This window comes from Lissotriton vulgaris, chromosome 12 (genome assembly GCF_964263255.1).
Source record: "Lissotriton vulgaris chromosome 12, aLisVul1.2, whole genome shotgun sequence".
NCBI lineage: Eukaryota > Metazoa > Chordata > Amphibia > Caudata > Salamandridae > Lissotriton > Lissotriton vulgaris.
Genome location: NC_141700.1, coordinates 748,954,753 through 748,970,955, shown reverse-complemented (window position 1 = coordinate 748,970,955; position 16,203 = coordinate 748,954,753). Strand labels below are relative to the sequence as shown.

General features: G+C 41.4%; 1 protein-coding gene across 1 annotated transcript in view; it reads left to right on the top strand.

The window, feature by feature from the left end:
- The window catches only part of LOC147678570 (vomeronasal type-2 receptor 26-like), a 92,974-nt gene extending 77,818 nt beyond the window's left edge, over positions 1 to 15,156 (top strand). The window contains exons 2-4 of the mRNA XM_086945698.1: positions 6,405 to 6,623; positions 14,011 to 14,134; positions 14,228 to 15,156. Of these exons, the coding sequence (XP_086801824.1) occupies positions 6,405 to 6,623; positions 14,011 to 14,134; positions 14,228 to 15,156 (1,272 nt within the window). The remainder of the gene's footprint in view (positions 1 to 6,404; positions 6,624 to 14,010; positions 14,135 to 14,227) is intronic.
- The last annotated feature ends 1,047 nt before the right edge of the window (positions 15,157 to 16,203 follow it).

Genomic DNA, 16,203 nt, shown 5'->3' with positions numbered 1-16,203 from the left:
TTCACTTTGTCTGAATTTGTTTTAGACATTTTTGCTTTATATACATCTGCATGTTATAAAACATTAGGTTGTAATCATGTCTGGGATTTCTATTATATTGCAGTGCTGCATTATAGGTAAAATGGTTTCTATAAATTTGTTAGACAAAATGGCTGCTGTAATGTACTTTTGAAGATCCGACTGAAATGCATCAAACAATATTTAACACTTTGCACTGTTTCACGATCAACAGTTTGTCATTTTTCTATGCCACTGACATGATAATGGATTCCCAATAAATACATCAATTTGTACCTAGGCTGAAGGTCCTTAGCTGCTTTAATCAATATGCCTGCTCCAACTTTAATTGATTTTACCACTTGTAGCACCTTTACATTTATTGTTGTCAATGTGTCTTGCTTTTATTTTTTCTGTAAGGTATTCAGTTCAAATATAGGTTCAGGAGACATTTCATTTATGAGCGTGCGTGCATTTGAAGTAATCTCATGCTAAAAGGTGTCTTTTTCTACTTTGGGAAAGGTCAGTGCTTATTCAACAAGTCCACTACTAAGTGACCGGAACCAATTCCCTTCTTTTTTCCGCACCATCCCTAGTGATGACTACCAATCTAGAGGGCTCGCCCAATTAGTAACTCATTTTGGATGGACTTGGGTGGGCATTGTAGCCGCAGATGATACCTATGGACAGCTGGGAAGTCAAATAGTGCAAGAAGAAATAACCAAGAATGGGGCTTGTGTGGCCTTCAGCGAGAACATTCTTTTAAACCGAGTAGACAAAAATGTTTTTCATATAGCCCAGGTTATCAAAAACTCAGCTGCCACTGCCATTGTGATCTTTTCCACTGTTGCGTTCCTGATTCCTCTCTTAGATGAGCTGGTGAGGCAAAATGTAACTGGGAAGACCTGGATTGCCAGCGAAGCCTGGTCAACAGCTTTTCTCTTACCATTTGAGAAATACTCAGAAATCCTTGCCAGCACCATAGGATTTACACTATACAGTGGAGACATGCTAGGATTTCAAGACTATTTCATGAGAATTAACCCTTATAAAACTCCAGAAGACATCTTTGTGAGAAGGTTTTGGGAAGAAGCCTTTGGCTGTCAGTGGTCAGTTGAGGACACACTCCTGATGAAGGACAATAAAATGAAGAAATGCACTGGGAATGAGAAACTAGAAAGCCTTCCAATCAGCAGCAATATGGACTTTAGAAACACCTACAACATCTACAAAGCAGTTTATGCCACAGCACTGGCTTTAAAGGATCTGACGATGTGCATAAAGGGTGGCGGGCCTTTCATTCATGAGACCTGTGCAAATATCTCAGACTTCCACCCATGGCAGGTAGGTTTTCACCTAAAGCATATAAGGAAATCTAATGTTCATGTGAGGAAGAGAAGAGGGGATAGCACAGATAATTCAACCACTGCTATGTACCCTTTTATTAGTTACAAATCAGGAAACATAGTGCGTTATGTGTTTGCTGACCATGGTCCCATTGAGTGCCTGTATATTATGATCAAAGTGCAACAGGTAACATCTGAACAATGACATTGAAACATCAGGATAACATCTTTAATTACCATTAATTTACATTCACAGGTTTGCATTCACAGGTTTGCATTCACAGCACTCAGTGGAGAAGTGTGGCTCAGGGGTTAGAGGCGGCAGACCCAGAATCTGAGATCGTCCCTGGCCCAGGGTTCAATTCCCCGCCTCGGTGGGTCTTGGGCTCAAAAATTCCACGGACTCGATAATTCTCGCTCCGGTGCCTTCTCGACTCACAGGTTCACACTCTGCGACTCTGGGCAATAGCTTGCTTAATCTCCACAACGGCCCTTCGCGGCGGGATGCCTGGCTTTCACCTTGTGGATAGCCTGCCGGGGTTATCTCACAGCGGAAAACCAGGACGGGTTCCCTAAGCAAGGCCCGGGAAACCTATATAAGCTCAAATACATTTACATTTACATTTACTCAGAAGAAAGTTTTTATAATCCTCACTTTTGCTAACTTTGCTTTTTCAGCATTTTAACCTGACTACCAATGGGGCCCAGGAAGGTTACCCACTGCACTGTTTGCTCATAAGCTGATTTGTTACTACTAAGGTTCCTTAGCAGGAACGGATTCAGAAGCTCAGCCACTGGAAATTATGCCCTGCTGTTTTTACTTCTATGATTGCTCTTGCCATTGCATAAAGTTTGTGTGAGTTAATATTGTGAGGCATTTTCACCCAGTCCTGGACAATCTCATGGCCATAAAATATCGAGTCACTATTGCTTATCACTATAAACACACTGAAAGCAGCTAAAGTCACTCCACTGGTTAGCACTATGGGTCGGTGGAATTTGCGTAGTCGCGCTACGCAAAGCTTCGTGAAACGCAAAAAAATTTCTGTGAGCACGCAAAAGTTCTTTAAACACGCAGAATTGCTTGTTCCGCGCGTTCTCAATGCTTTTTTTCTGTTCGCGAACGCTGTTTGCATGCTCGGGGAGAAATATTTTGCAAACACACATTTTGAAAGCGCGAACAAGCAAACAATTCTGCGAAGCCGCGGATTGCAGAATTTTTGGCAATTCTGCGTTCTCAGCGGAACGTGAAATTACCCAAATTCTGCAAATTCCACGAGCGGAACAGAATTTTCCCGCCCAGGCCTAGTTAGTACTCTATCCATTACACTGATATGCAATTAGCACAGAATAACTCAAGTACTATCAGTTCATTGATCCTTACAGCATATACCCATTGTCTGTGAAGAACACATCTGGCTTGGTTAGTCTGGGATCAGGCAACAAAAAATAGCATAGACTTTAATATTGTAAGTAACTAATGCATTCAATTGGCTTTGCTTGTTTCATATGGCATAGCCATCTCTCCTACAACTCTGACCTGAGTGGCTTTTTGTCTGAGCTGGGATAAAGACTCTATTTTCCTCAGCTTTACAAATGACTCAAATGGTGATAGTCAGAACCAAATCCTTTTAAATTGCCCCATATCTGGTTAAATGTTCAATGTGAAAGCTTGGCCTAGTATTTCAGAATACTGTGGATAAAACTTTTACACTACCAAAATGTGGTTTTCGAAATATCTACTACTAAAGTATCATAAATTAAAGTATATACGGAAAAGTATAGATTTACTATGATTAACTTTACATCTTACAGTGTATATATCGTCAAGGTACATGTCTGGGGCAGGTTAATAAATATAAGCAGTAGAGGGTATACTGGTGCTGTCAAGAGCAGTCACTTTTAATGTTTTTTTCCAGGCTTGTTTATTTTAGGGTGCTGAGTAGGAGTCATATTCTCTGATTCTGTTATGTATCATTAGTCCAAGTAAAACATATGCTGCATGGTAAATTCACAAGCTATCCTTGCCCTCTAATATGGGAGATCAACACAATTCTGTCAAAACTAACTGTGAAAGAGGTTGAATAATTGTATACATTGGGGCATATTTACAGATGTATAATTCTGATTAATATTTATCTGAATACTAATTCCTGTTTCTGTGAGACCTAAACAAAGATGTAAAACAATTATTGCCTGCTAGCTTAATTGCTACAAATGTTCTATGCCACAATCTATTTTTCCTGGGAACAATATACAGTAGTCAAAAGCTAAGAAGCAATTTTTGTTTAAAGATGACATTTTTGTCCTACTTTTGACAAAAACAATTTGATCATTTCTAAGGGCTTGATTAGGATGGAGGCCGGACTTCCGTCCGACTGCTATCCTTTTGGGAACATGACTGACCGACGAACCGTCTGCGTACCCGCCATTGGGATTACGATGTAACCATCTGCAAGGTGGCCACACAGTCTATTCTTTGTATTGCGGTGGATGCTGCGGGCTAAAGCACACACCGCAGTACAAAAAATGCACCCAGTGCAATCCCTCTCAATTGGCAGGCACCATGGTGTGCCTGCCACATGGTGCAGGGACATGCCCCAAACCCAAAACTGAGGGCCAGAGGGGAAGGGGGGTCTGCTATGGGCCTCCAATGTCCCTTTCGCTCAGCCTTTTTATTGCAGGTAAATCACCATGAAATGGCCAGTGGGGAGTGACATCATAATTCCATACGGCGGTGGAGTCACGATCTCTCCGATGGTCGGGAATCATCAGTACAATGGCTGTGGGACTGCCAACGACGGGCTGTCTTGGGTTGTCCCACTGTCATCATAATGAGGCCGTTTGTCTTTGTGGACTGTGAGAAAGGCTGGATCATGGGGGTGAACTATCAAATACTCTGACAATATTACCTGGTCTTGCATAAAAGTGGGCACCATCAAGACGTTGTCTGTCAGCATTGAGATTGGAGCTGAAATGAGAAGTACTGTTGGTACTATGTTTAAACTTATCTGCTGCAATAGGATCTTAAAACTATTTGCTTCAAAACGTTAGGTAGAGGCGTGGTGAATTTTTCCACTATATTGCTTTATAAACATTATTTTTTGGGAACAAACTAGCTCCCTGTATGTATGTAAGACTATATGTAAAGCATAAAAAAGGAGCACTGTAGATGGATGTGAGCCAAAGTATATCATAGGGCTAACTTTACAGGGAGGCAGAACATATGAGTGAAGATATTCCTATTTAGAGAGAGTGTGTTCTTGAAAAAAATGTACATCTTCATAACCATTCCTATTTCCAAGCTCTGACTTAATTTGGGAATACATACTGAGATATATTTTCATTACATAGAGCTTTCCCATTTATTATTTTTATATTTAAACACCAGCCCTAGTATATCTAGCTGCTGTTTTCTACATACTACCCTCTGTGGAAATAGAGAGCCACTACACTGCAAAAGGTCAGCCTAGGAACTAATGGGGAAGAAAGACTTTATTCAAGTTACAATGGGTGGAAGACCAGGATCCGGATGAGGAGATTCTGTGATTTACATCTTTGACAGTCGATTAAATAGTGTATATATTTATTCAAGATGTTGTGTGGCATGTAAATCACCTCAAAGAGATTATGTTTTATAAACAAAAAGAGGAAATAAGAGTGAGATACGATACAAATAAATCTTAAAAGGGTAAAAGTATTTACAAACTGAAGTAGAGCAGTGAAGGGTATGATGGGCATTAAACTATCTTTTCAAACAATTGTATTGTTTACAAACTGCATTAGGACCATTTTAGGGAATGATCTATTTGCCAAGGTAAGTCCAGTTGATGGGCATGAAGATTTGTTAGCAAGTTTAGTGTGCGAAGAGAGGCAATTAGTTATGTAAGACACCAAAGCTGGAACAATATATATTTTTTTAGTTTGCTAGTAAAGATTTAAAAGAATTAGCTTGTCCTGTTAATGGGTGTGAATGAATTCCACAGTTTTGATGTCCATCCAGTGAAAGATTGATTAAAGGCTTTTTTTCTTTCTTCAGACAAGGAATTCCACAGAAGGGTCTTTGCCCTCTGAGACAATAAGTTAATTAGAGAAATAGATCAGTGTCTTAGAGTGGAGATTTATTAATAATGCAGGTAAATTTCAAGATGTTTAAGTATCAGAATATCTAGGACAAACATATAGTGTGGCCAAAAGAGCTGGGAAAGTAATATTGAGAAGGTAAGTGCAAATAGACAAGCATAGATTCTTTAGGCCCGATTCACAAAAGTAATCTGAGATAAAATCCTAACTTTACGAATTTCAGTATTCACAAAGTGTATTTAGGAGTAGTACAGTTAGGAATCCTTACTTTACTACTCCTAAATGCCCTTTGTGAATACCAAAAGTCGTAAAGTGAGGATATTGTCTCAGTTAAATATAATTTTTGGTCTTCTCAAGACCAAAACTTAAGTTTAACTGAGACAAAATCAATGTAACAGTGGCTTGTGGTACAAGTTTAATCAGAGCAACTGATGATTGGTAAAGCCTTTCAAGTGATGCACATCCAAAGTCAATTATCAAAATGGTCAGTTAATGAACAGCGGTTTTCTGATGATCCCGGGAGATGTGGTGACTTTTCTTAAGAGAGTTTTGATGAAAGTCTGTAGCTCTCTCCACCTTAATTATAAGAAGATTAGATGTTTGTGATGGATAAGGAATTAAACCTAAGTATCAGGCAGATGGGGTTTGGTCTGTTGAGAAGCCCTAAAATGTTAGCAACCCAAAAGGCTTAGTTAGCCCCGGGGGAACTCTACTAGCTTGTACCAAAGGTCTCTGTGTCTTCAGCGCCAACATGTGAAAGCAGTATTCCTGTGACTCAGTGTATTGAATTGTATTTGTCTGCTTTCCATATTATATAACATGAGGAAGATTTCATTTAGGGAATCATGTAAAGCTATGATCCTCTTAAACATTCACATTTCTAATGAAAGTAAAAGGGTGGTTCAAAAGCACACGCTCAATAGAGCAAGAATTGCTGAGGAATTCATTAATCCGACTTCCACACTGCTTTATTCCCAGCTCCTTTACTACATCAAGAAGGTGAGGTTAAGAAGTGAAGACACAGAAGCTTTTTTTGATGACCATGGCAACCCCCCAGCACAGTATGACATTATACACTGGCAGCGGGATCCCAAAGGGACCATTATGCACAGGAAGGTGGGCACCTATGACTCCAGTGCACCAAAAACATTTACAATCAATGCCAGCGCTGTTCAATGGACAACAGGGAACAGACAGGTAAGAGTCTGTTTACTTTATATTATTTTTTATCAGCCATATTTAGATAGGCCCGGATTTACTAGTTTATCATGCAGGGCAGTGCACCTGCCTTAAATGCTGTGCTGCGTGATAAGGCAAGAGAGCACCATATTTACAGGAAAATTGACTCTCCTCTCCTTAGTGCCAGTGCTGAAATGAGCCAGGGACAACCCTTTACACCATAGTGCAAGGGTGTCTCCGTGAGTCTAGCCTAGGTTTTGTTCTGTAAGGATACCGTTCCGGTACAAACTACTATGCTTAGACTAACTTTAAACTGTTTACCACTTTGTATGTGTGCTATCAGAAAAGAAAAGGGAAATAAAAGCATTATTCCGTTATAGCACCTATTGTAAATGGGTGCAGTTTTTTCTGTAAATCCCTGTCTACTGTTTTATGTAAAGAGGGTTTTACATCAAAAACATTGGGTGGTTGCAAGGGAATGCCCATGCACCACCCATGGAATGCACCCTGTGCACTAAGTAACGGAAAGCAGCACTATGCACTGCTTGTCTTCCTTAAAAGTGAATTCCCAAAGTAAACTGGCTTTACCATGGAAAGTAAATAGGTAAAACGATTTCTCATCGATTGCATCACTTTTGTGTTAGTAAATACACCCCTATGTTCAGTATTCCATCCAACTTCTTTTTGTTGTTGTTATAATTGCCCTAATTGGTAAGGATATGCCCAGATGTGGGGCCCGTGCTCACTATACCAGTGGTTTCAAGCTAGCCTGGCATATGAGGGCTGATACCCAGAATCTGGTCCCAGGATGCTTGCTTCTGGTCCAGAGAGGAAATGGCATGGCATTTCGGGCTGGATTGGCCCCATGGGGAGCAGGGTCAAGACTTATTTGCACATGGCTGGGTCCAAATTGCATGGTGAGCAAAAAAACTATGGATTTAGGGACAGATCTCTGTGGGTAAGTGTTTGACAATGTTCAGCATTCCATCCATCATCTTTTTATGTTGTCCCAGGAGTATTAGTTCACTACCCATGTGGTCAGTGTAGGGTTTGCCATCTGATTGTACCCACTAAGAAAATAGATGTAGGTCTACACTTCCACTGGTAATTGAGAAACCATCGAACTGTAACATGATACAAGTGATATACTCATTGCCTGACCATGCTCTATTAAATACATAGGCATGACTAAGACAGCACTAAGAATCAGGATATATGATCACAGGAGCAATATCAGGTGTAAACGTAACACTTCAAAAATGGCAGATCATTACATATTCACTGGACACTCTGTTAAAGATCTTAAATGAATCACCCTAGAACAAGTCAATGTAGGAACAAGAAACCTAAGGAAATCCTCTTTGAGAAGGAACAGCATTTGAGTTACAAACTATCCACGCATAAAGAAACCAATGAATACAAGGAGTTTCTCACCCTGTCAAAAATCCTGAAACGTCAAAAAGATGTCAAAGGAATTACATTCAACTCCTCCCCTGCTGGTGACGGAACCGCTCCGTCATCAGCCGTGGTCGCGCTGTGCTGATGACGGAGCGGTTCCGTCACGGCCCGCCCGGCACGCCTGTGCGGCGCGGACTCCACGCCTGCGCTGAGCGTTCCTTTAAGCGGGCGAGGCCGTGATGGAACCGCTCCGTCATGAGCACAGGGCGACCGCGGCTGGTGATGGCCCCCCCGCCCCCTTAGCGCTGCGGCGGAATAGCCGCCGCAGCGAAGGGGTTAATAAAGTCTATCCCTATTCCACACCAGGTATAAAATACCAACAGATACCAACTCTGACCTGCCAGATGCATACTCTATAGCGGAGGGATATACATTCTCAGAAACATGGGGCAGTGATACTGATCAAAAATGTAGAGCAAAATCAAGGCAGAGAAGGAGACCCTGGGGGCAAAACTTAAATTAACAACTACCCACCAGCTCCACAGTACACACAGTACTTCCAACCAACTTTCCCACAATAGAAGCGAAAGATGATTCCATGGGGGCCACCACTCAACCCTATGGGCCCCCCACATTTTTCCCACAAAATCTGCCCTGAATTTTTTATCTAGGGACCAGGGGAGGAAGAGAAAGAGAAAACAGGGTACAATGGGACACAGAGCAGACCCGAATACACACAAGGAGCATGTTCAATGTACAACAGGGCCCAGGAACAGCAACAACCTAGTGACTAATCTCACTCAAAAAAATATCATAGATGCACAACTACAGGTACTAAATAAAGGCCTAGGTTTCTTGCCTACACCAAATTTTGACAAATTCCATTACATTGCTAGCTAGTAGCCTTCTTTTGCAATTTACGCATAAAGGCAGACTTTGGGGACCAAGAAAGCATGCAAGAGACATCAATCCCAGGCTTAAGGCAAGGAGTCTACCTTCTACTCCCCACTCACACCACTCCAGTAGAGTTGTTAACAGGCATTATGCACAGAAATTAGAACCAACGACACACATGCTTTAAAAATGTTGCTGAATTTAAGCAACATAGAGAAAAAAGCTCTGAACGAATTACAAAACAACACTTACATCACCATAAAACCCATCTACAATGTCTGTGCCATAGTCTTACAGGTAGCCACAGCCTACAGAACTGCGTTTTTCAGACTATTGGTGGACGAGTATAACTCCAAAATTCTAGATGCTGACCCTACACCCACACTCAGAGGAGAGATCAACTCCATGTTAGAGGAATTAGAATGCAAAGGATGGATCATCAAACATGAAGGGGACTTTTCTAAGGAACACTACCCCAGTAACCCCATACTTATCAAGCTCCCTAAGATCCACAAAATTTGCAAACCATATCACAGAATACAGAAACCTACATTACGGATATGAAAGACTTATTGGTCCATGTCAAAGACATCGAGTTCAGTGACCAACAAGACCTCTTAATAAGCTTGGACGTAGAAAGTCTATATACCAGCCTTCCCTAAAAAGAGACTCTAGAAGTCACTTCAGTATGTGGAATGGTCATACGCCAACCCAGAAACTTTGTGATGGACTGTGCTCATTTAGCCCTAACGAACAATTTCTTTGAGTTTAAAGGAATTCTCTTTCTTTAAACCCACAGCAGATTGATGTGGAGTACCTTCCCACCCTAGAATGGCCAGGTTACCATTTTACAACCTGGAAAAGAAAAACATCATAGATGAAACAAATCCACACTGGAGAAACATCTCTACATGGAAGTGGTATATTGGTGACATGCTTGTGATATGGAGGGGTAACACCCCCACCGCCTTTGACTTTATCACCTTGCTAAACATCCGGGACAGAAAATTAAGATCTACCCACACCATTACGAAAGAGTCACTGACCTTTTTGGATGTCAAAATCTTTGCTGAAATAGGAACTCTACAAGCAGATACCCACTAGAAACCAATGCAAAACAATAAAATTGCCAAGTTCTGAGAGCTCTCACACCTGTTCACCACAGGAAAACCTACCATATCAGCAATTCCTTAGCTTATGGAAGAAATGTAGTCGCACAAACGACTTTAAAGAACAAGTTGACTATCTAGACAAATTAAGGGCACGTAATTATCCAGAGCGGATCATCTAAAAATCAAAAAAAGGCAAAGAAACCAAAATCGAGATGCACTACTAGAAACTCCAGTAAAGGAAAAGACAGAACTGTGATTGGTATGCATTACTGCATACAATATCGCCTTGGATAGCAGCAAGAAGATAATCAATTGAAATTGGTGTATCCTCAACACGGGACCCAGACACTGGGATAATCCTCTCTAATCCAACAATGTCACTACTTGTGCGGCCAGTGTAGTGTTTGCCATCGGGCCGAACAGATTAAATAAATAGATTAAGGTCTAGGCTCTCCCTGGCAATTGAGAAAACATACGATCTGTAACATAAAACAAGTGATATACCTCATAACCTGCCGTTTCAATCATAAATAAGTAGGCATAAGTATCAGAAAAATGATCACCAGGATATGTGAGCACAGGAGCAATATAAGGTGCAGACGCAACACTACAAAAATGGCGGAGCATTACATATTAACTGGACACTCTATTATAGATCTCAAGTGGGTCACCTTTGAACAAGTCAATGCGGGAACAGGAAAACCTAAAGAAATTCCTCTTTGTGGAGGAACAGCATTGGATTTACAAAACGTCCATGCATAAAAATTGACTAAACAAGTATATACCCTAATGAAATATACTGCAATGGACAAAGTACCCCATGCATAGCCAGTAAGAAGTTTTGAGAAATCAGCACTAAACCACTTTCCTTTTGTGTCTTTTTAACCTCCCAGTGTTACAATTCACTTGCCAACCTCACAATGGTGTTTTGCTTTTTTTCAGAATTATTTGCACGGTTCTAAGGTACCCTAGTTTGTAGGTCAACAATTTCCTTTCTATTGGTTCTCTACCTATAAAATACACAGCAAAACCCCAGTTTCTGCATTTAGCCCTTGTAACTGAGTGGCTTAACTAAAGTTCCTTACCCCCTAGCCCTCGTGACTCTCCCTTAGTATTGGTACTAAGCATGGGCGAATTTTGCGAATCTCGCGTTCGCGAATTTTGCGGATTTGCGAACTCACAATCCGCAAAATCCGCGAATTCTCGCGAATTTGCGGATTTTTTTTTTTTTTGTGTTTGCGCGGGTTTCTGCCAGTTCGCGAGGGTTTTGTACAATGTCGCAAATTGCGAACTTACCTGTCGGGTCGCAAGTTTCGCGAACTTGTTGTTTCTACGTGTCCAGCCTGTTTGGGACACTCTTCTTCATCACTGCCACTCTCTGTCACCACTGCCACTCTCTGACTACTCATGCCACCCTCTGGCCCACCCATGCCACCCTCTGTTTCATCACAGCACCCTCTGGTTGTCCAGTCAGTGTACATTATTGTGGCAACGCAAGCACACCTTCCCTGCCTCAAGTGACCTGAATTAATTTGGGGCTGATTAATGTGTCACAGAATATTTTTTTAGCTGGCACCTGCTTCCTTAGTGCTTCCTGATTAGTGAACTTTTGCACTTGCTAAGTGCTTTCATTGTTGCAAAATTAGTTACAACACCTGCCCTGCCCCAACTGACAATAATGAATTAGGGGCTGATTAATGGATTTGAACTGCCAGCCTGGCTCCTGCTTGTCTCCCTTAGCTGTAATTCAGGACCTTTGTGGCATATGTGTAACTATTCTGAGGTTCAGAGCAGGGTCACATAATAGTTGCAACTGGCAACTGAACTCTGGAGGGGCCCCTCAGCAAGCACTACAGGAAATGGCTACTAATGATGAGCCTGAACTTTTGAACCTGGTAAGTAGTTTCAGTTTTGATTAGATCGTATTTCTGCAATTTTGCACTTATTCGCGGGGCGCGAAGTTGTACTGGGAAGCCGCGAACTCACGCGAACAGTGCGAGCAGTGCGAGCAAAATCCGCTGTTCGCGGATTTGCGGATTTTGCGGGAGATTCGCGAATCTCGCGGATTGCGAATTTCCCGAAAATCCGCAAAATCCGCGAGCGAAACGGATTTTCCGCCCACACCTAATTGGTACAAATAGGAGGCGGGACTACAGTTCTCAGCCTCCCCCACTTAAGTAGGCCTCGAAACCAATGCAATTAAACCCCCATTCATGTGACATGATCACATGACACCTGGCATTTACCTCCAGAATCCTCCAGAATCTTGCATAAATATGTCCCAGACACAGCAAGCAAAGGAGGAGTACGGGAGCCAAAGTAGGTGTAAGGGAGGATGAAGCCCATTAATGAAGTAAGTGTGGGGGGCTCTCCTTTCTAAAAGGCAACAAGAAACCATTTGCCCTGGATATATATTCTTTTAAAAAGGCTTACAATTATTTTTATTTCCCAAGAGTGTTACTGTTACTACAGAGATAGCCCACCCCCACTGCCTCATAAAGTCCTACTTAATAGGTGATATGTAGGCTTTAGGGGTTCTTTATTTCTGATATACACCTGTGTGTGCATGATGAACACTATCTAAAAATATGAATTGTCTTTATTTACCTTCCTGTGTGTGCTTTTATATGTATACATGGTATGTCTGATGGTAAACTCCCGTCTCTGCATGCCCTGTTTCACACGTCAACCAAGATATGCCTGAGAATGAGCCAATACAATATCATGGGATCAGAATGGCCCCCTAACAGAAATACAATTTCTCTTTTTTGTTTTAGAGACCTTTACAGGGAAAGGTCCACTTTGGTCTGTATGTTTGCATGCTTCATGATGTTTGTATAAACTACTACTCATAGTTGGTGGTTACCAACTATATGTCATAGGTTACTAAGTATTTTTCTGGTCCTGAAGAAAGCCTATCGAGTGTTGGTGGCACTAGATACAGGCTGAAACATGTCAACCCATTGATGTTAGTAATCATTATACCCACTAAACATCTCACTGTTTTTATTCTTTCCAAAGGACCTTGCTAGTAAACAGGATTTGGGATCCTGGAGGTGATTTTAACTTGCACTGGTTATTCCTTAGACAAAGAGCTCTTCTGACAAATTGCACCGAGCCCACCCACTCACACTAGTTGCTGTGGGTGAGGATCCAATGATGAAGCATGTCACTGTTGGTATCTGTGGGTAAGGATCCTACTTATATATCCATGAGATGCCAGGGAAGTACCAATTTACCTGAGTGCAGATCCCCCACCATCCTAAAATATACTTAGACCTTAAGAGTTCATTTCTCGACAGGTTAAATCTCTCTTGTGTAATATTTGTTTTATACTTGGTCCTACTGCAAACAAATTTGACCTGGTCACCAGGCAGTTGCGCTTTGACTTGGAGAAGAAGAGTTAGACCCTTGACATCGCTCTGCCTCACAATGCTCTTACCTTCCCACCTTAACCATCATGTTGAAATTCATGATCTTTGATAAAAAGACATTGAGAGAGTCTTCACACTTGCTTCAAGCCACCACCTTATCGGTATAATGTCCTCCGCTTGATTGGTAAATCAGAATTGGCAAATAGACAACCATAATGCATTTCCGTTTCTGTAACAATGGTTTTCAAAACTGACTCAACTTTGTAAGCTAGTCATGCTGTGCATCTTTAGACTCTTTGTCACCTGTTGCTTGTCATCAATTAGAAAAGCTTCTTTAACTCGCCTGAGAGCATCACCATCATTGTCACCTGTTGCAATGGCCGGCCAGTCAGCAACATTTCCAATACATTTGTCCTCATTATGAGAAGGGAAAATAAATAGTACTTCCTCAGATGAATACCAAAGACTCAAATTCTTTCCTCAGGGCTAATTTTTTTGTAGCTTTGCTATATTTTGTAGAAAAGTTTTTCAAAGCAGATCTCTGTTTTGCTGCAATGACAATATTGATCACTGATTCAGCCAATCATATTCATTATGGTTAAACATGGCTCTATTTTCTCCTTTCAGGTCCCTGTCTCTGTGTGCTCCCCCAGCTGTCCAAAGGGATTCCGAAAAGTCATCCGACAAGGAAAGTCTGTTTGTTGCTTTCAATGTGTTCCATGCAGATTAGGGGAGATATCAAACCAAACAGGTAGGATGCCCAGCACAAGGGTGACTTCCTGTTAAAGTCTAATATTAGTTAAGGAAATAGCTCTTACGTTTTTCTCCCTGTTTCCTTTTCTAGATTCCATGGAATGTGTTGAATGCCCCTGGGATCAGTGGTCCAATGATGACAGAGATCAATGCATTCCTAAAAACACTGACTTTCTCTCCTATGAGGAAACCTTTGGAGCTATTTTGGCAGCAAGCAGCATTTTCTCTTCAGTGATTCCTATTATCATTATTGCACTCTTTTTTTGCTACAGGAACACGCCCATCGTGAAAGCAAACAATACTAGCCTCAGCTTCCTTCTGCTCATGTCCCTCACCTTGTGCTGTCTTTGCCCACTGACTTTAATTGGTTACCCCACAGAAATGAAATGCCTCCTGAGGCAGGCGGCCTTTGGCACTACCTTTGCACTTTGTGTCTCTTGCATTTTGGCCAAAACTGTCATGGTGGTCATCGCCTTCAAAGCCACCAAACCAAACAGTATCTTAAAAAGATGGGTTGGAACCCATCTGTTGTGTATTATCATAATTGCTGGCACACTCATTCAGGTAGTTCTCTGTGCCCTTTGGATGACTTTTTCTCCCCCTTTCTCAGAATATAACATTCACATTCATCCTGGGCTGATATTAGTTCAGTGCAATGAAGGCTCTCCTATTGCTTTTTGGTGCATGCTGGGATATCTTAGTTTTCTGGCCACTATCAGTTTCATTGTGGCCTTCTTGGCTAGGAAGCTGCCTGACAGCTTCAACGAAGCCAGATTCATCACCTTCAGCATGCTCGCTTTCCTCAGCGTATGGCTTTCATTTATTCCAGCCTATCTCAGCACTCGAGGCAAGTACATGGTGGCCATGGAGATTTTTGCTATCTTATCTTCCAGCTCATCCTTGGTTTCCTGCTTATTCTTCCCCAAATGTTACATCATCTTGTTTAGATCAGAGATAAACACAAAGGAATATCTGATGGGGCGGGATACAGGCAAGAGCAAGAAGGTGAAAAGGATGTAAATCAAGAAGATTAAATATTGATAATAGATTCTCCATGATGAAGGAATCGATTTTACAAGTGACTGATCCAGGAAGAGTGACATGCACAAATAACACAACCATGGCCTGGGAAGGTTGGTTGGAAGATAAAACAGTTAATCAAAAACACTGTTCCTCATCTATGTTTCAGACATTGCCCCCTCTAGCTACTGGCAATGTTTGGCTCTTGACTTCACAATATGTTGAGATTGTGATTAGCCCAGACCCAATTGAAGTGAACCAGCAGATAAAATAAAGCCTCCTTCAAAGAGGTCTAAATTAATTACCTGCAACATGCTTACCGTCCTCAGTGCTTGGCTCTTATTTCTGATTTCTTTTGTAGAAATATTATATGACATTTTCAGCTGAGACCATATAGAAAATGCTGGGGGTATTTAATAAGTAAGAGGTAGGTGGCATCAATATGACATAACATTTGTTATCCTTTAACATAGTAACGTCCCAATTTCTTATTCTTTGCAATGTGTTATCATCATTATATCATATTTGGAGGTCTATTGCTGCCATGCCTAGTCAGTTAAACACTGTATATGTTTACACATTGTACCACGAAATTACATTTTGGCACCTATGTTTTGAAGAATTGTAAGGGCAGATTATGAAACAGTCACATAACATAGTTCCCAGAAATCTTTCAGCCTATTCATTTCGAGGTTTGGAACGTGTGACTGTTTTAACCATTTGGCCTAATCATGGACGAGTTCAAAGTTTTTCAATGTTGTCATTAGTATTCCTTTGTGCTCAGACTGTTGGGAGGGAAGTTGACGCATGTTCCATTCTTGGGACCATTGTGACATTGGACTGTCATTATCGTCCAGCTGATCTTTCTATAGTTGTGAGGATGGGTCACTGCAGGATGTCTCCTGAAGTGCACAAACAAGAACGTATGCCAGTACAACGCATTCAGTTGCAATGCACGTTTACCACACATCTGTTACAATGTCAATGCCTTTACCATGCATAACCTTTAGGCGGAGAATATGGCCTAACGGCTAGGGTGGTCGACTG